Consider the following 21,493-nt stretch of genomic DNA (forward strand, 5'->3'; position numbering starts at 1 on the left):
CAACTGCAGCCTTGCTGATGGAAGTCTTCCATATATCTCAAAATGTCAAGAGTGTATCTAGTTTCTTTAGTTGCTTCCTTCCACAGCTGTAGTCTGTTCTACAGCTGGACAGGGCTATATTCTGGGTTTCCAGATGCTTTAGAGGCATCAATGTTCTCTGTTTCTGTATCAGCTCTGTGAGCACTTCCTCCTCCTTCAGATGTACCTGCAAGTGTATTTAGGCGTATACAGTGGTAAACAGGAAAGCAAAACAAATCTAAAGCTTATATAACTTAAACAGCAAGACTGGTGTCCCTCAATTAAGCTGTTAAGTCTTTCACTATGAAGCCCTCAAGGACATTTTGTTTTAAACCGTTAAGTGCTGGGAGTGTGATCTGGGCTGACACATTATTCCTTCATTTCAAAGGGTTATTTTGCTTCCTGCATGGAAACAAACTATTCAAAGACCTTTCTCATAGGAGTGCATACAAAAATACAATGTCAGAAATGACTTCTAGAAGCTGGGAGTGGATGATGGGATGAATCACTCGACTGCCGTTCTATTCATTCCCTCTGAAGTTCCCGGAATTGGCCACTGTCTGAAGACAGGATACTGGGCTAGATGGACCTTTGGTCTGACCCATTATGTTCTTAAATTTTAGATGCTGAAGGATGAGGGTTACATCAGTACAGTTAACATGGATATTGAGTTTAGATATGTGCTCACTGTAGTTCACTTAAGGTTGTTTCTAAAAATCTGTAAAATAAGGAAAAAAGTGAGTGAATATTCATTGACACACTTATTGTGGAAATAGTGTAGGGACTTAAGAGGAGAAGGAATGGCTTGAAGCACAAGTATAGGTTGGGTGTTTCATGCATAAAGGTGGTTTAAAAAATAAAAGCTGCGGACACTTTTGGAAAGACTAGGCAACGGGGTAATCAAGGCTAGCAAACAGAATGGAACTTCTCACTTTAGAAGACTGTGTGTGTAGGCGTTCCTAAAGCATAAACTAAGAAGCACACTCTTTGTTGCCACTGAGAGTCCCCTGAGATCCTTCCCCTCAAGTCCCTGGTCACAAAATAAAATGTTTCCTAAATAGGTAGCCTGCGCTATCATGTTTCTAAAACCATTATTTTCCTCTCCTACAGGAGCCGACTGTCCTAACCTTCAACACAATATCGGTACCTACACATGCACCACCTATTTCTCGCTGGGGAAGAAACGTGGGAGAAGACGCTGATGATCTTGAAGGAGGCAGAAGACATGAGTGGGGGGAACCGCAGCAGAATGAGGAAGAGAAGGAAATGGAAAGGAGGAGACTCCAGGAGGAAAGGACACTTCAAGAGGAAAAAGCCCTGCATTTGGAGCAAAAAAGGAAAGCCCAAGAACTAGAGCTTGAAAGAGAGCAGAAAGAAAAGGAACAACAATATGCCGAGGAGCAGAAGCGGCGAGCAGAGGCCGAGGAGCAGAAGCGGCGAGCAGAGGCCGAGGAGCAGAAGCGGCGCATGGAAAAAGAAAGGGAGATACCAATACAGATGCCCCAATACCGAAGGTCTGCACTCACAATTGGGGAGATGCATTTACTTTTCAAAAGTATATTTTCAAAGATAATGCAGATGTCCTGAAGTATGTGCATATTAAACATATGTTTCTGTGACTATCAAGAGAAAAGACAGACATGAAGTCACTAAGCAGAGTGCATTCTGTGACAACCTAAACCTATGTCTCATTACAATACCAATACACATTTTGTACCTTAGTCCAACATAAGGGCCTGTCATCCTTACTTATATTGAGTGATACCTTATTTCGCTCATCATCCTACTGAGTGTCAGAGTAAAGTGCTATTCACGGTTTGTAAGGGTTGACAGAATCAGGCCCATAATTAAAGCTGGTGGTTTTGACTTTTAATGAAATTAGTTTATTTATTTGCTTTCCTAGGTTTTTGTTCAAAAGGGTTTATGCAAGTGAACATGGTGACTGATAAGAGCTGGGCCAAAAACTTGAAAATTTACCATGAAAACTTCTGAGGTTATCACCTATCTCTATTGCAGGGGTGGGCAAACTTTTTGGCCTGAGGGCCACATCGGGGTGTGAAACTATATGGAGGGCCAGGTAGGGAAGGCTGTGCCCCCCCCCCCCCAAACAGCCTGGCCCCCACTCCCTGTCCACCCCTCCCACTTCCTGCGCCCTGATTGCCCACCTCAGAACCTCCAACCCCCCCTGCTCCTTGTCCCCTGACCACCCCTTCCCAGGACCCCCTGCCCCTAACTGTCCCTCTGGGACCCCACCCCCTATCTGACCCCCCTGACTGCCCCAACCCCTATCCACACACACACCCTGCCCCCTGACAGGCCCCCTGGGACTTCCATGCCTATCTAACCCCCCTGCTCTCCATCCCTGACCGCCCACCCCCCAGAACCTCTGCCCCATCCAACTGCTCTCTGTCCCCTAAGTTCCCCCCACCAGAACCCCCTGCCCTCTATCTAACCCCCGCCCACCCCCTTACCATGCAGCTCAGAGCAGCAGGAGCTTGCAGCTCGGCTGCCTGGCCAGAGCCAGCTGAGGTGCCTGCATGACTGCGGGGGAGGGGGCTAGCCTCCCCGGCCAGGAGCTCAAGGGCTAGGCAGGACAGTCCCACGGGCAGTAGTTTGCCCACCTCTGCTCTGTGGACAATATGTAGCATTAATGGGGAATTTGCAAGTCTGTGGTTCAACACTTCTGTAGAGATTTATAATGAAATACTGAATTAATTATTTCCTACTAGCTGCATGTCTGCATTCCTAAGTCAAAACACTTACTGCTGTTATCTTGCAGTGGTTTGACCAGCACAGCAATATGTTTCTATTAATTGTGGATTAAAGATTCTACAGTATCTTATGAGATAATTTATATTAGCTTAGATACCACAGCATATTAGAAATACCTAGTCTAAATCTGTTTATTTCAGACAATCTCTTTCCACTACCTTTTTCAGCAGTCTATTTTAAAGAGTAAAGAGAGTGGGAGGAAGGGACATTCCTTTCTGAAAATGTTTCACCTACTAGTGTTACAAATAACATAGAAGTGCCACTCTCAGTAAAATATCAGAGAAACAAAAACATTTTTTGAGTGTTCTTAAGGATTTGCTGAATAGGGTTGTGCTTAAGCATGTGTAAACTGCTTTGCTGAAGTAGGACTTTAAATGTATTAACAACAATATTAATACTTTCCGGTACAATTGGGATGGTAGCTTCATTGTGCTAGGCACTATACAAACATGTATGAAGATGTGGCCCCTGCCCCAAAAAGCTGTATTCGTGCTGTAGATATACATATTCCTCTAATGTTAGAGCTTTGGTATCAGTGTTTGATGAGTGTCATTTACAGACAGTAGGTCTGACTTCATAAAAGATCTTTGAAAGCTGTATCTGTCATGCAACTTTGTTTCTAACTAAAACAAGAGCTGAGCCTCCTAGAATTTGTTTGCTATGTACATTTAGGGATCTGTTGTTTGTACCTTATTTCTTCATCTCTTCCCAATTTGGGTTTGATATTTACTTAATTCACCTTATTTCATATATTTATTCTATTTTATTTTTTGCTTATAGACATTATGACCATTATGAAGTATCTAAAAACTTTGAAGATCCATCTGGCCACTTTCTTGCTGACAGGTTAGTATGATACTGAATCTCCAGGCAGGTTAGAATTTCACCTTTATATTACAGAGCCTTGGATTTGACAATACATTTTAACCATTTTGGTGTGGTACAGTTTAGAGTCCTTACCAGCAATATTGTTTTGCAGTCCTTGTGCTATGCTTTCACCTACAGGAGCTTTGGCCACCTAATTTCTTTAAGTCATACTCCATTTGTAGCATAGAATGTCTTTCAGTCAGTAGATCTTTCTATAAAGCAAGCCAAGAAGTGTAAGGAGTTGAATGTGTGGGTGGCAGTGGACTGATGAGACTGAAAAACAATCTCAGCTATTACAGTGGTTGTGTCATAATGTGTAATATAACCTAGGGCACGGTTCCCACACACAAAACTGTGTAACATAATAAAAGATAAGCAGGGAAAGGAGGGGATAAAATGAAGGTACAAAATTATCAGGAAGCTGGTACACAAATTTTTAGTTTTCCCTTTTTTTTAAACTTTTCCTATTTTCTGTTTTGTTTTAACTCATGCCTGTTTTTTGCTATCCTCTTTTCTGCTTTTAATAAAAGCTTTTTTGTCAACAGTTACAAATGCATTGGTTCATTTAAATGCACAGTTATATTTTCTTTCCCCTTTTAATTATTGGAATAACCCTAAAAGTTCTAAATTCCCCATCTCTGTAAAATATCTTCTATCCATAACTCTCCCATCCAACATTAATATAGATAGTACCCCACAGTTGCTCGTAAGAGTCATCTGTATATCTTTTTCAGCAGTTAATCCAGTCTTTCTTCTTGTGACATCACAAGTGCCATACTTATTTCCGTTGAAACTCCAAGACCTGAGATGGTGCATCTGATGCATGGAACTGGGCACATAAATGATTTTTTTAGTTCATTAGCAGTTCTGAAAACTTGAAAATGAAATTCAGGTTTCGTTGAACTTAAAATTCTGGATTTTTTTGGTGAATCAAAAATGGTTATGGCTCTCTTCTGAGAGGGTGGAGGTTCAGTTCAAATCCCTTCTCTACTTTAAATAGAAAGGAGCGAGGGAGGGTGTCTCTCATCCTGGGTGAGTACCCTAGCCCAGGGCTAATGGTTGTATGGGAGGACTACCACTAGCTCTTCTTCCTCCTTTTCTCCTCTTCTTCCCCACCTCTCCACTTTGTGAATGGTGTTTAAATCCTGGGGGGAAAAATGGCTGAAACTATTTAGCAAATTCCTGTCAAATTGACAAATAGTTTTGGATTGACCAAAACTGCATTTTTTGGCAAATAAACTATTTGTCCAAAATATTTCACTAAGGTCTACTGATGGGAATTCTTTCCTCTTAGTGCTCTGTCCTCAAAGTGGTGAGGGCTTTTGCGCCAAATGGTTATGCTATGGAGGCATGGGGAGAGGCCAAAGGTGCTAGAGGCATAAGCACCGGTCTAGCTTCCTTGTTCCCTGTTGTAACTGCTTCTATAAGCAGTTGAGCATTTGTAACACCAGCTCTTCACCAGTGCAAGAACTGATCAGTCAGACTATGTTAGCACAAACAGTTAATATGGAGATCAGGAAACTGTATACGATTATTAAGAATATTGCATCCAAAGGCCATATTGGTTTAATACGACGGACTCATTTTGCACTGGGTCATGAATGCATACAGTGATGCTGCTGTAACAGCCCTCTGTAGTTTAAATATTGAAGCTGCTGCCCAAGAAATGAGCTCTTTGTTGCTTTTCTAAATAAACACCATATTTGTATGTATAGTCAGAGCCTCACTTTCATGAGCTAGAGCTAAGCATAGAGCAGCCAGGTACTATGTTAACTTTCACATTGGGCAGCCAGAACACTTTTGCCTACTATTCATTTTCTTGTGCATCTGATGACTTTTGTCAGCTAAAACCCGTAGGCACTTTCCTCTGCACGATAGGATCAATGAACCACAAGGCTTTCCCAAGAAACATCCTCAGGTTGCATGTAAGGCCATACTTTTCTTTCAGCAGCAATAGCACTTCCAAACTAGGAAGTGGTAAATACATCACATGTAACAAACTTAAAAATATAAGTATGCACCCAAAAAATTGAAACGGTCCTCCTTAGACTGGTACGCTGCACTGTCTCTGATCTTCATTGGTATTACAGTCTAATGATCTAGGGGAATGAGGCAGGGACCATATTTACAAATATTTGTAGAGCACCTAGGAGAATGATGCTCCACTCTGTAAATGAGGTCTCTGGGAATTACTGCAAGATTAGTACTAAATAACAATAGATTATACCGCTAGTGTGCTGAGACCACAGCCTGTCAATGCTGACTAGTGTTGCCTCAATATTTCTTTATACTCTCTGTCTGTCTGTCTGTCTATCCATCTGTTATATCTTGTCTTATACTTAAATTGTCAGCTCTTTGCGGGCAAGACCATCTTTTTGATCTGTGTTTGTATAGTGCCTAGCCCAACAGTATCCTGCACCATGACTAGAGCTATGGTAATACAAGTTTTCTGTATTTATAGAAATAAATCTAGATCGACTTCAGAACTGGATGATTACCCCAAAAGTCAAAATGGTGAGGACTTTAATTGCTCTTAGATCTTTTTAAGTTGATGATTAACTGCATGAAAACATGAATACAATCAAAGGGTAGTTACAGCAACTAGCTATTTGAAGGTCAAAAATAATTGTTTTTGTTTGCCACTCATAATTCAAGTATACATATACTATATCAGATTTTTAGTAGTGTGGAAAATTAACCACTGGAATAGATTATCTAAGAGGTGTGGTAAATTATCCAAAAGTCAGTGTCTTTAAATTCAGAATGGATGCTTTTCTAAGATATACTTTAGTTCAAATTTATTTTAAAGTAGTATGGATTACAGTCATCCTGTAATCATAATCTATATAGTGCATTAATACTTTTAAACAGTTATGTGTAAGGCTGTATTTTAATACATTTTCTGTGGTAGATTGAATATAGAAACAATGGGGCTAATGTGGATAATAGATGTACGATATGCTAGTGCATTTGAATTGGGAATAACAAAACTCAGTGCTACAAAAACTGGGGCACTATTCTTAACAAAATTGTTTTGCAACATTTACAATGTATATATGGGAAGAAAACAGCTGGAGATGATTTCCTGGGGATATAACAATGGCTTCAGTTTTCTTAAGGAGCTGCTAAAATATAAGATTACATACCATTCTCTTTAGAAATTATATTCTAGATATTTTATAATCTGCTTCGAGTATAGTATGTAAGGGAATGCGGGTGACTTACTAAAGACAATATGATGGAAGATACAACAAGCTACTTTACAAAAAAAATTTTGTACAAGTGATAAATGGGTTTGTGTATGCAAACGTGACTGTAGGTGAATATGGAAAACCATTAGGTGGTATTGCCCAATGGCTGTTGCAAGAGGAGTTAAACCGAAAGCAAAGTATGAAGACTCTGCAAAAGGCAAAAAAACGAGAGCTGGAGGCTACAAGAAAACAAATGGTTTATCAGATGGAACATGCTAACCCAGACCAAGGTGGGAGTGCATCTCAAATTGGCAAGAAGAACACTTTCTCAAATCACGTCTCAATCACCAAAACTAATGAGATGACTAGACTTCCAGAAATATCTGACAAGTTAATCTGTACCAATAAATCCAATAGTAAATCTGTAGTCAAAGCAGTATTAGAAGAGGGACTATTACAACTGAAGTGACTTACTGTTTTGTTCACTTAAGTAGGCCTAGCACAAAGAATAGCTGAATAAAAACCAATTTCCTTTTTTTTTAAAACACTAGTAATTCTGTTCATTTTGAGGAGAATGGCATTGTTTTTCTACCTTTTTAAGATGTCAAGTAAGGACCAAAGGATGCCTTACACCAAAAGTTTGACCTTTCCTTCAATGGCCTAGATATCCCAGTAACTAGGTAGTAGATAAAATGCTTCCAGCAAGGGGCGTTTTTGAAGCAGATACATTTATAAAGCAAGACTGTCTCCTCTAAAACACAATAAATTTGACATTTTGAACAGGGAATAATTCCTATAATTAGAGGGGGTGTGGATTATAAATTATGAAAGGGGAGAAGGAACTTGTGATGCAGTTGTGTATTCCGGCAGGCTTCCATTTCATTACTGGAGAAGAGCCTCTTTCAAAGAGGGAGGGGAGTTCAGGCTTTTAGAGCAAAGGATCTTTCTGACTTTCATCTGACCTTAAAAGTGCAGGGAATACCCATTTGTTTAAAAGTAGCGTGATGTTGTACCATGGTTGATAAGCAGCTTTTGCTTGTCTCTATTTGATTTTTTTATTGTAAATTGCCACATTGTAAATTATGATGTATTGCTTGATTTGTCACTAGTCACATGAAAACCCTACACCTGTGAAAAGCAGGCTAGGGATATTTATATTGGGGGGCAGAGGAGGAAGCACAAAATAACTCGTACCCCATTCTGGCATTATAGCCGAGAAGTACAGAACACCTGGTGCTTGCTTCTGTGCTTTAACTTAGATTTTTGATAGTTCACTGCTAGCTTGACACTGGATATCTCCCTTTTTGTCTGGTGATATCTTTAATGCTTCTGATGTGCATGTTGTCTGGTAATATTTGTTTTAGTAATGGCAGTCAATATTAAAATGGTGAAATTTATACTTCATCAAATATTAATAACACAAAGGTGCATACTTTGCTTCAGTAGTTTTACAACACTAGTTTTACAATTTGCTTTTTAATTTTAGCTTTTGTGTTTTATCTCCCTAAAACTTGACAGATGTTTGTATTTTTCAAATTAGGTACAAACAACAAATATTTGGAAAAGTCTTGGAATGTCAGTGATTCACAGAAGGGGTCTCAGAAAGAGCGTGCTCAGTCTTCAGCAGAAATAGAGAGACAACATATCCTTCAGGAAATGAGAAAGAAAACATCGCTACATACAGACAACAGCTGGATTAGGCAGCGTAGTTCTAGTGTGCATAAGGACCCTGTTAATCTTCACAAGAATACAATGAAGAGGTAGGAAGCTTGTTGAAAATTGTAAACTGAACTTTGCCTCTAGATAATATTTAGATTTGGGGCGCTCTAATGTTGCTTTGCAGCACAGATTGTAAAGCCAGTAAAGATTTTGAGCTAATTTGAGTCACAACATAGTGGGGTAAAACTTGGTTCTGTTATAGCTGAGATCAAATATTTGCAAGTATGGAGTATAAAGGTGGTGTTGTGTGAACTGTAAATACTTCCTCAATTGCTTATTTCTCCTTTGATATACCCATAATGTGAATTAATGATTAATGTGCATTGTCATTTGTACATGTATTTGAGAACCTCAGTAATTTACTTTGTTCTCAAATAAAGCTTATAGGTTCTGAAGAATAATTTTCAGTAATTTCTAACATGCACAAATATCTTGTCGGAAACTTCAGAATTTCTGTGTTTGTTGCTTGCATAGGGTCTAAACGTTGGGTTTGTCACTTAGGAAACAGTAAGATATCAGTCATGAGATCATAGTTGTGCCAACAGCTGGTTTCTGAACAATGTGACTATCTAATGGTGGGGAGGGATTGATCTATTTTAGAACTGGTATCCCTTAGAGAAAAATACAAACACCACCACTATCTGGTGTCATTACTAAATAAAAACAATTTGATTTGGTTCACGCTGATAAAGCTATACTGAAGTGTATTTTGCTGTTATCTTTCGTGCTTTAGCCTCACCTTCTTTGGTCATTTTTTCCCCTAGGGCTAGTGAAGCCCAGTTATTATAAACAGTTTGCAGCTTCAAATATTTTTAATAAAGGAATATAATAAAATATTCAGGTTATCAAAAATAATTATGCTTAGAAAATCAACCTTTAAAATAGATACAGTGAATATTTTGATACCTCGTGTACTGTGAAAACTTAAATATTTCTTTTTTGTAAAATCAAAGCATGATAAAGTGTTAGTTCATAAGAAGATATGTTTCTGGGCAGTAATATTCTGCACATAACAATTATACATTTCAGAGGTGAATCTTTAGATAACCTTGATTCCTCAAGAACAAGTTCATGGAGATCTCCGCCTTGGACGAATCAATCTGCCTCTTCCACATCCTTGTCATCTAACCAAGATTTTAGTCGCTCTGCTGCTCCACTAGTGTCGTCTTCGAACCGAGCTTACATGCGTACCCCCTCCTCCAGTGTAGCACCTCCTTCAGCCAGCTCTGGAAGATCAGCAACTTCATCCCACAGTTTCCCCTCAGCACCTTCGCCTGTACCTCGTGCTCAGTCTCCTACCTCTGCTTCCCGATCAGGAGCTCAGCAGCGGAACAGGTAAGTAGTTGCCCATCTGTTGAAAATTTATAAATAGCAGGCTGAACTGTGGACACACTCATACAGTAGTTACAGCGGGGTAGCTGGAGTCTTGTACAAGCTTTGCCACTGGTTTGCTTTGATCTTAGACAAGCTACTTGATCTCTTAGTATTGGAGTCTGATTGTGTGTGAAACAGAATTATACTGTACTTCCACACTGGAGTGTTGTAAAACTTAATATTTGAAAAGTGCCTTGAGTTATCTAGCTGAAAGATACCATAGAAGAACAGTGTTATCACTTCCATGTTTCTCAGAGCTGTTCAGAAAGTTTCCCAGGTGAAGCAATAAATCTGTAGTCACTCAACTCAAAATTATTTATGGGTTACAAAAATGATAATAAAAGTCTCCTTGTACTTTCCAGACATCACTTCTGACATGTATTGGTTTTGTAAGAATCTTTTGTTTAAAAAATAAATACATAAAATTTTAAGACCCACATTTTATTGACCACATCTCTTTTGCAGACATGTGGTCAACATCTTCTCAGGGAATTCTCAGGAATGTTCATGGCTAGTGATCTTGGGTAATTGTAGGGTAGGCCATTATTTTAATCCAGAAAAGGAAGTACTAATTACAGTTTATTTTGGACTGAAGGTAACCATGCTCTTTCATGTAATTAAAACTTTTTTAAACAAATGTATATATGATTGTGGAAACTCATGCACACACAATTACATGCAATAGGTGTAATGCGACCATTGCAAAAGCATTCCTTCACCCTTCCTAGTTCTAGCATTCATGAACATTTTGATAAATTGATGCATTTTTTAAAAGCTAGACTACTTAATTTTTTTTAATAGTGTAAGAAAATGACCATTTTAAAAATGGCTGCTTCTCTTGTTCTGCCTTCCATTTTCGGATTTCAAATATTCTGGTTGGCCCATGGAAATTGACCTCTATAAGGCACATATTTAAAGGAGTTAATATAATGTATGTCCAGAACCAGACTTCAGTTACTTAACAATCTACAGAGAGTGGTACTTGGCAAAGGTTTTAGTAAAGTGTAGCCCTAATAATAGTTCCTTGCAGATAAGAAATGAGGCAGGAGCACAAAAGCTATGTATCACTAGTTTCCAAGCTTAGCAATATCTGTTTTAGACTCCTCTTCAACCAGCATTTAACATGATAAAATAGTGCACAAGAATGCTGCATAAAATCTTATGTTCACTTCTGTTTTGTCTGTGTTTCTGTATATTTTTTCTCATTTAAATTTGATTTTATAGCTTGCATATTTAATTACAGAACATTAATTTTGATGTTTTTTCCTGATAACCTAATTTTCCGCTCATTACTGCAGCACACAGTCCTCTGTTTCAATGCTTTCTATCATGACAACATGCTCTTGATCACTTTTGTTTATATTTTAAACCTTTTCAAGTGGTTTTGAGGGCCTGAGCCACATTCTTGTTCTGTATCTAGGTCAGTCAGTGGGAAGAAAATATGCTCATACTGTAATAACGTTCTGGGCAAAGGAGCAGCCATGATCATCGAATCTCTTGGTCTTTGTTATCATTTACATTGTTTTAAGGTGAGAGCTGGAGAAACACTGTGAAGAAACGGGAACTAACTTGGAGCACGCATGGCTACTTGGCGTTCTGGTTGCAAAGGCTCTACTAATCACATGATACATGCTCCACTCATGTTGTGTGCTACATGCATATGTCCATGCAACAGTCCTATCGACAGGCTTTAAGCATTCACTTTAATAACAATCAGAGGAGTAGTATTAAAGTTTTAACATCTACACTCCAATTTTCACGTTTTAAAAAAAGGCATTTTCAGAAAATGCTGAGACACCTGCTCTCTGAAAATCAGGCCACTTTATGGTGTGTCAAGTTGGGCATCCAAAAATTGAGTCAGCTAAAATCACTTGTGACTTTGCCACTTTGCCATAAACCCCTTAGTAAGGGACAACACATAGATGCACTGCTCCAGGAATAGACAAGAAACTAGATTAAGACTTAAGTGTCTCTGGTCATTGGTTCCCCCCAGGCTAAAGGGAAGAAGTAATCTGTGCCAGCTGTGTTGGGTGGCATGTTGTAGGGGAAGGAGCCAAGGCTCCACCTACTTCTGTACCCCTGCACAGAAGGAAGAATAGAAATCCACACAAGGTGCTCTCCACTGCCTTTCCTCCATGTTATTTCCTGCTACATGGGTAGTCAGCACAGAGGAATTACCCCTTTGCACTCACCCGCACTGGCACATAGGAGGAGTTATGATCTCTTCTAAAGGAAATTGTTTTAGGATTAGTGCACCATTGAACAAAGTACTGCAGAGTTGAATTTATTATTTTAGATGTTATATATGGGCTTTTATCGATGTGTGTAAGGCCCTGTGGAACAGCTGAATGAATATATCTTAATTCTAGAATCCTTTTTTTCTCCTGATACCCTTGCTAGATGCCATCATACTGTAGCATTTTTCACATAGGCTGCAAATGCTAACCCCCTTGAAGACTACAGAACATTTTATTTTCTAAATCCAGCATGCATGTATTGTGAACGGCGATACAGAGACAGTCCATCCAGACACAATGCGGTTTAGATGTACATGTGTGTCCTCTGCCTGCTTGGAGAGTCGAGAGCTATTGCTTAGTTCACGCTATAGTAATGCATTGTTCGCCCACTATGCTTAAACATTTTAATATTAGCATAAGAAAAGGTGGCAAGAATTCTGTTTTGGCAAAATGAAGCAATCTGAAGCTCCCGAGAATTCTTTTAAATTATGCATACACACTTAGAATAATTGGGCATAAATGCTTCCTGTCTTGAAAAGAAAGCTAACAGAAAGAAAAGCAGATAGTGTTGCATGGAATCTGCAAGTGGCACACTCAAATGTTCTGTGCCAAAATTGCTGTCACCATTTCAAGAACAAGTTCTTTCCTTTTGTGCCATTTTTTAAAATTTTGTTTCTGAGAAATTGAACCTTAAACAAGATTTCGTGAGCTAATCTCTGAATCATTTCTGTTTTATATGTTTAGAATGTGCATCTCTAATAGTTTGCTAGTCATCACCTTTAAATGATGTCTCATCTGGTTGGCTGCATTTTAATCTGCAAATAGTATGTTTGCTTTTGCTAATTTGGGTTTATGGTTCAGGCTTCGCTGGTTTTTATTATAAGCTGCTTATGTACATGTTTTCTCCCCGTGTTTGTAACAAGTTGCTAATTACTGATGTTTAATACAGTGCACAGCTTGTGCATGCGACCTCGGAGGCTCGCACTCAGGAGCTGAAGTCAGGATCCGAAACAATGAACTCTTCTGCAACGACTGCTATGTCAAATTTAAAAGTAAGGAGACCAGACTATCATAAGTGTGTGAAAACTTTATTTTCTACTTTTGCTCTGGGGCCCCCAGAGCCTGCCTACTGCTGCACTTATCAAAGGCTATTATTTTTAGTGCTAGCCTGGTATATTAGTGAATTGATTCATAAAGATTTCATTTCAGTTTCTCTTTGTGGGCTGTACTCTCCGCTCCCTTAACATACTGTGCAATGGTTTACCATCCCGTTATGATGGATGTGCTTCATTCTTTACAAATCTGGGAAAGTGGCACCTTAGGGTGTGGCTACCCTGCAGTCAGAGGTGTGACTGTCGCATGTGTAGACATATCTGAGCTAGCTTGCCTAACGATAGCAGTGAAGCCACAGAGTCACAGACTAGCCACTTGGGTGGTCCTGGATGGGGTGTACAGTCCGTATTGCAGCCCTTGCTTCTGTGGCTTCACTGTTGTTGTGACTACAGTATGCTCGAATAATGCCTTTGGTTGCAGTGTAGGCATACCCTTAAAGTCATTGCTGTTCACTAAATAACAAATCAGTCACGCTGCAAAATTGCATCTACTTATAAAACTGATATATGCACATACTAGGAAAATGATTAGTTTATCCTAATTATAGGATGTTGGTTACTATTTCCAAAGCTACTCTTTTTTGAATTATAGCCTCATGATTAGTTATTCATTTGGGAGTATTAGATCAGCAGTGGATTGATTTACTTGCAGGTTTTAATTAAAGGATGCGGTACAGAATTTTTTCCTTTATTCCCATTTACAAAAATTCGAACTTAGTGAGCTTGGTGCTGGTGCTTTAAATAAAAAGCATTTTTTGATTCTGTGTTAATTACCTTTTGCAAAAGGGAACTGCAAACAGATATTGATTAATGATGATATTTTGACAAGCATTTTTGAACTCAGTATCTTACGTTTACTAAAACACTCCAAAAAACTTTTCCTTAATTAAAACCCTTTTTTTCTATTTCTCCCTGACCCCAATAGCTGGACAGCCAACCTCCATGTGAAGCAACCATAAACATGAAACCATTGTTGCAGATAGAAGAGGAGGTGGTTGCTGGTGATGTAGATCTATAAATATGTATTTTGTTTGTTTTTTAAGGGTAACGTTTTTGCCTGTCTAGATTATGTAGAAGATGCATTGTATCTTTCATTCAACTTTAGTTATTTATGAGAATGTAATCACAAGAAGGAACTCTCTTGGGGGAAAACACATTCACTTTTTGAGTTCAATGTACTTAAAAGCACAAGGGAGAACAAACATTTATCAGTCATAACTTCAAAACATTTTTGAGGCTGATAATCAACTAGCAGAGTTTCCAATGGTATATGAAGAGGGTATTTTGTTTTTTATGCTCTTAAATGAGCACTATTGAAATAGTTAATATAAATATGTATTTGTGATTGCTATCTTTATTTTTGACATATGCTACGAGGTGAAGTCTCTAGAATAATATGAAGCTGCATTAAAATGTACACCAAAATGTTTGCTTTCTGTATTCTGGTTTCTAAAACTGTTTACTATTTGCTTTTTGAAAGTAAAGTACAAAGTATAGGCTGTTTGCTCAGTGGTGATGGCATAATGTTTTGCATAAGAACAATGGAACCTCTTTGGAGGAAAGGAGTCTATTTTCTCTTTATAATTGAAAAATATAACTATCCGTTTCCCATCAAAGAAGTTAATCCAGAAAGTGGAGAATTTTTTGTTGAATTCCAGTACCTTTGTAAATAAATGTTCTGATACTGAATTTATTAGGTATTTCTTTCTCTTTCCTGCCTTTCAAAATATCCAGAGCCATGAATGGTGCATAGAGTGAATTTGCTGAACAATAAATATGATTGTTTGAATTTGTTTTGGTAAAACATTTCTTGTTTAATATTTACAATACCACCACCATGCATACACAGGGACACTAATGGCTCACTTCTTGCTATATGCTGTTTCACTCACTCCAGATTGAAATGTAGTAGGTTTTTTTCCTGTCAAGCTCCATTTGTTTTTTTCTTTTTGAAACTTAGTACAAGTGACCTGACTGACCGTCTGTGTTGCATAACATGTGCTAGTTAATTAAGGATAGCTGGAAGCTTTGCTGAAAAGCTTTGTTGAGGTCACCAGGCTGTTTAATGAAGTGCAGAAGGTATCTCTGAATTGCTGCTGCGTTAGAGAACTCTGGTGGGATGTGTACTATGCTATCGTGGACAGTGGTTCTCAACATTTTTTTTACCAATGACCCTGAAATGGCAGAAAAATAATCTTGTGACCAGTCATATTGCACAGTCCTTGACAGGTGCAAAGATGCATACGATTTGGCTCACAAGACATTTTTTGACCATTTGGTGGCTTGCATCAAAAAAAGGGTGAGGGGAGGGAGGCACAGACTCAAGTCTTGTGCAGTAACACATCAACGGGCAGCAAATCTTATGTCAAAGCCCTCAGAATGTTTCTTCATCTGACTGGGCTCTGAACCTTAGATAGGATAAGGAGAGGTGAGTGTGCTGTAGAGAGAGAAGCCGCAGCTGCAGCAGCAGAAGGAAGCAGGGGAGGGATCCTTTCATAAAGGAGATGTAACCTTTTATACTAAATTTTCTGCCTTGGCCTGTTTTCTTAAACTGAGCCTGGGAAACAGATTAGCACAAATCTAGGCAGTAATTTTCCTCCATTTTATCAAGTGCTATTTATCTATCTTCACCAACATTCTAGCTTCACTGATCTTTTTCCTCAACTTCCATTTGGTTCTTGACCCAAATAATTGCCTACAAATCTTACTATGAGTTGTTTTTAAATATAAGGTTTCCTTTAGAAATACCTGATCACACTGAAGTTGGTAAATTGCCTGTTCTGCTGTTCTTGTGGACCTATTGTCTTTGACTTGGTACATTTGGCATATAATGTAAATGCCTTCAAGGAAATGGGGATGACAAGGCTAGTGCATGCTAAAGTTCTTTATCATACTGACCTGTAAATGTGGGTCTCATTGCAATAAGTAATTTGTCATAATGAAGATGAGGAACAAGAACTCCAAAAGAAAGCAGTTAAAAGGTATGCACTGTGTGGCGGCCTCTGTTCTCCACACTCGACACAGTTGAAATTCAGGCAACTGAATTTATCATCTCTTACTTTCTTTTATAGTATGGCATTTCAGATGCAGCAAAATTACATTTTTACCATTGCTAAAAACTTCTACCTCTGTGAATGGGTTGAGAGCCATCTCTACAACTAAATGTTCCTTTTCTAGGAAAGAAAGTGGAAGCTAATGCCTCCAGCCAAAACTTGGATTATCTACATGCATTTCTTACTTGAAGTATCTCTAAATTTGACAAGAAACAGTTAATCTAACTGACCAAATGAGACTGAGGGGGAGGTATGATTGCTCTCTATAAATATATCAGAGGGATAAATACCAGGGAGGAAGAGGAGTTATTTAAATTAAGTGCCAATGTTGACACAAGAATAAATGGATATAAACTGACCAACAAGTTGAGGCTTGAAATTAGATGATTTCTAACCATCAGAGGAGTGAAGTTCTGGAACAGCCATCCAAGAGGAGCAGCGATGGCAAAAATCCTATCTGGCTTCAATACTGAGCTTGATAAGTTTATGGAGGGGATGGTATGATGAGACTGCCCACAATGGCATGTAGCTAATCTGCGACTGCGAGTAGCAAATATACCTGATGGCTAGTGATGGGACACTGGGTGGGGAAGGCTCTCAGTTACTACAGAGAATTCTTTCCCAGATGTCTGGCTGATGGGTCTTGCCAAAATGCTCATTGTACAACTGTTCACCATATGTGGGGTTGGGAAGGAATTTTCCTGTCAGATTGGCAGAGACCCTGGGTCTTTTTTGCCTTCCTCTGCAGCATGGGGTATGGGTCTCTTGCAGGTTTAAACTGGAGTAAATAGTGGATTCTCTGTAACTTGAAGTCTTTAAACCATGGTTTGAGGACTTCAATAACTCAACCAGAGGTTAGGGGTCTATTGCTGGAGTTGGTGGGTGAGGTTCTGTTGCCTGCAATGACCAGGAGGTCAGACTAGATGATCCATGATGGTCCCTTTTGACCTTAAAGTCTGAGTCTATGAATTAATGGAAAAAGTCTTTGCATAAATTAGACCCTTGGTGGGTCCTGTGCTTATTGGCCCATTTGCTCGCCTCAGAGGTTCACAGTAGCCCTCGGTTTGGCCACTTTCGTGGCTCAAATCTGCTGTTCACTCAGTTAGCCTCATCACTGCCCAGCATGGGGAAAAGGAAGAACAACAATCCCTGCAGTCTCTGCTGATCCACTTAGTGGATAGGGGAACAGGCCAGAGACCTTTCCCTCTGGTGGAACCCATGGTCCAGGTCAACTCCTCCGGTATCAAGTAGGGAGTTGGAGGGATGGGGGGAACCCAGGCCTGCGCTCTACTCCGGGTTCCGACCCAGGGCCCTGTGGATTGCAGCTGTCTACAGTGGCTCCTGTAACAGCTGCATGACAGCTACAACTCCTTGGGCTACTTCCCCATGGCCTCCTCCCAACACCTTCTTTGTTCTCACCACAGGACCTTCCTCCTGATGTCTGAAAATGCTGTACTTCTCAGTCTTCCATTAGTATGCCTTCTCACTCTCAGCTTCTTGCGCTTCTTGCTCCCAGCTCCTCGCACAAACACCACAAACTGAATTGAGCTCCTTTTTAAACCAAGGTGCCCTAATTAGCCTGTCTTAATTGATTCTAGCAGCTTCTTGATTGGCTGCAGGTGTTCTAATCAGCCTGTCTGCCTTAATTGTTTCCAGAAAGTTCCTGATTGTTCTGGAACCTTCCCTGTTACCTTACCCAGGGAAAAGGGACCTACTTAACCTAGGGCTAATAAATCTGCCTTCTATCACTTTCCTGTAGCCATCTGGCCTGACCCTGTCACAATATATATAATATATTTTATTGGGTTTAAAAACGTCATCTAGCACATTACACAGGAAACAGAGGGGAGAATGTTTAGACTCTACATAAAGGAGAATAAACCAGAGACTGACCCAATTATAAATTGGTGGATTATATCGCCAGACTCTGAGAGTTACTAAGCCATGGAGTGCAGCTGTTAAAATGAACAAAGAATTTAAATCTATCTTGGCCAATACATTGTAACTAATGGTGTGTCTATGTGGTGAAATTTTACTGGCAGAATTTCTTAGTGTTTGTGCATGACACTAAGTAACCTGGCCTCACTGTTTGTTCTGTCCAACCTTGCACTTCATGCTATCAGGAGACCTTAAGGAGCAAATATTCTACAGGTGCATGACATGCCACATCTACCCCAGTGTAAAGAGATGTTTAACCCACTATGTCAGCTCAAGGCATCCTGCTTGGATAATTCCCTTAAGGAACCTTCATATCACCTCCAGGTGGCATATAAAGTGGTGAATGCTTATGTTATGACAAATCCAACAGTCCAGCCCCCTGGTTTTGACCTTCCAATGCCATGTTTGGGTGAAGCTCATTTGATTGCTTCATATGTGGAGGGATCAGATGTGCTCCTAATAACTATAAATGGAGCCTTTGTGACCCTTGCGACTGTGGCCAGTAAAGAGATGTCGGCCACACATTTTCAGGCCCTATCTGCTGGCAAGGGCTGTCTGGTTCACCCATGGACTTGCACATTGCTCTTCCCTTAGCTGTTGAATGGTTAAGCAGGATGCCTTGATTTGACTGTCTGTATAGATACAATCACAATAAACGCATATATTGGCAGAATTATGCTGGGATAATTATACCGGTATAGTTCTGCTGGTAAATTTCCCCATGTAGACAGGTCCTAAGCAGTTGGGTTGTGGTCAGCAGTGTTAATCTACCTCCATTGGATAGTATCGAATTCCATTTTTAATAGTCAGCCTGCTGCAAAATTGCAGTTCACTCAGTGTTTTGACAAGTTCTGACAAAAGGGTTCCAAAGAGTGGCCTATCATTCCAAGGCAGGGCATGGAGTTCTACAACATCGCCAACGCAATGGCAATGCTGCCTCTGATTCTCAAAGGAACGTGTATTGTGAAGAGAGACGCTTCTGGCACTGGCATGTGATGCTCCGTCTTAAGCAGCCTCCAGTCAGATCATGAGGGAGCATTGCATAAATAGGACTTACATTCTACACAGATCACACCTGACTAGGAATGATGATGGCAGTTATATCAATACTCTGTTTTATTGCAAAGTATGAAGCTGATCCTGCTCCTACTACAGTCAATGGGAAAACTCCCACTGACTTCAATGACGGTAGGTTTGTCTCTGACCAAATTACCAATGTGCAGCCTTCAACTGGTCACGAATCTTCATCTTTGGTGGGACTTCAATGCTTCACTAGCAAGATATGCTGCATAAAAATAAGTGTCTGGGAAGCTAGTCAGAGTAGTTGTTTTACTCGGCATTCACGTTAGCAGCAAGTATGACAACCGAGTGTGTGGTTCTGTCAGCAGTGACACTACAAACATCTCTCCACTGGATTTGTTTGTCATCAACAAATGAAAAGAGTGACAAATTGCCCCTATTTCTCCTCCATTGGAGTAATTCATCATTTTGTGTCTTTGAAAGTAAGGGGAATTCAGTCCTCCTCTGCAACATGTCATGTTTTCATTTCTATCTCCGTAGAGCTTTTTTTCCTGCCTTGGTGGTGGTTGTTAGATCCTTGACACCTGTAAAAATAACCTTGAGCCTTGGGATTTCACTCTTCCTTTCGGTAAGACATCCTGGTGCTGCCAAATGAAAATTCTCTGGATCCTTGTGTGTTGCTGAAGAGTCCTGTCAGTCTAATAAGCTGTGTAAAATGTGGGGTGAGTCATTGTCTATAACTTCCTACAAAACGCATACCTATCTAGTGAGAGATAAAAAGGCATCTTTTAAAAAGTGGAAGTCAAATCCTAGTGAGGTAAATAGAAAGGAGCATAAACACTGCCAAATTAAATGTAAAAATGTAATAAAAAAGCCAAAAAGGAGTTTGAAGAACAGCTAGCCAAAAACTCAAAAGGTAATAACAAAATGTTTTTAAAGTACATCAGAAGCAGGAAGCCTGCTAAACAACCAGTGGGACCCCTGGACAATCGAGATACAAAGGGAGCACTTAAAGACGATAGTCATCTCAGAGAAACTAAATGAATTCTTTGCTTCAGAATATTAGGGAGATTCCGAAACCTGAGCCATCCTTTACAGATGACAAATCTGAGGAATTGTCACAGATTGAAGTGTCACTAGAGGAGGTTTTGGAATTAATTGAGAAACTTAACAGTAACAAGTCACCAGGACCAGATGGCATTCACTCAAGAGTTCTGAAAGAACTCAAATGTGAAATTGCGGAACTATTAACTATGGTTTGTAACCTGTCCTTTAAATCACCTTTTGTACCCAATGACTGGAAGATAGCTAATGTAATGCCAATATTTAAGAAGGGCTCTAGAGGTGATCCTGACAATTACAGACCAGTAAGTCTAACGTCCATACCGGGCAAATTTGTTGAAACAATTGTAAAGAGTAAAATTGTCAGACACAGAAGAACATAAATTGTTGTGCAAAAGTCAACATGGTTTCTATAAAGGGAAACCATGTCTTACTAATCTATTAAAGTTCTTTGAAGGGGTCAACAAACATGTGGACAAGGGCGATCCAGTGGACATAGTGTACTTAGATTTCCAGAAAGCCTTTGACAAGGTCCCTCACCAAAGGCTCTTACGTAAATGAAGTTGTCATGGGATAAGAGGGGAGATCCTTTCATGGATTGAGAACTGGTTAAAAGACAGGGAACAAAGGGTAGGAATAAATGATAAATTTTCAGAATGGAGAGGGGTAACTAGTGGTGTTCCCCAAGGGTCAGTCCTAGGACTAATCCTATTCAATTTATTCATAAACGATCTGGAGAAAGGGGTAAACAGTGAGGTGGCAAAGTTCGCAGATAATACTAAACTGCTCAAGATAGTTAAGACCAAATCGGACTGTGAAGAACTTCAAAAAGATCTCCCAAAACTAAGTGATTGGGCAACAAAATGGCAAATGAAATTTAATGTCGATAAATAAATGTAAAGTAATGCACATTGGAAAAAATAACCCCAACTATACATACAATATGATGGAAAAAATAACCCCAACTATACATACAATATGATGGGGGCTAATTTAGCTATAACTAATCAGGAGAAAGATCTTGGAGTCATCGTGGATGATAGTTCTCTGAAGATGTCCATGCAGGGTACAGCGGCAGTCAAAAAAGCAAAAAGGATGTTAGGAATCATTAAAAAAGGGAAAGAGAATAA

At 39.5% G+C, this 21,493-nt stretch overlaps 1 protein-coding gene across 5 annotated transcripts in view; it reads left to right on the forward strand.

Moving 5' to 3' along the window:
• Positions 1-15,053, forward strand: part of LMO7 (LIM domain 7) — a 178,147-nt gene extending 163,094 nt beyond the window's left edge. For 4 of the 5 annotated variants that reach the window (XM_073346972.1, XM_073346981.1, XM_073346996.1 and 1 more), the window contains 8 exons: positions 1,129-1,532; positions 3,571-3,636; positions 6,119-6,171; positions 8,389-8,608; positions 9,597-9,902; positions 11,362-11,470; positions 13,128-13,230; positions 14,216-15,053. In XM_073346972.1, the coding sequence (XP_073203073.1) occupies positions 1,129-1,532; positions 3,571-3,636; positions 6,119-6,171; positions 8,389-8,608; positions 9,597-9,902; positions 11,362-11,470; positions 13,128-13,230; positions 14,216-14,238 (1,284 nt within the window). In that variant the 3' untranslated portion in view covers positions 14,239-15,053. The remainder of the gene's footprint in view (positions 1-1,128; positions 1,533-3,570; positions 3,637-6,118; positions 6,172-8,388; positions 8,609-9,596; positions 9,903-11,361; positions 11,471-13,127; positions 13,231-14,215) is intronic. The other variant, XM_073347005.1, reaches the window with a different exon arrangement.
• Positions 15,054-21,493: the final 6,440 nt, after the last annotated feature.

Source organism: Lepidochelys kempii, chromosome 1, assembly GCF_965140265.1.
Source record: "Lepidochelys kempii isolate rLepKem1 chromosome 1, rLepKem1.hap2, whole genome shotgun sequence".
NCBI classification, from domain to species: Eukaryota; Metazoa; Chordata; order Testudines; family Cheloniidae; genus Lepidochelys; species Lepidochelys kempii.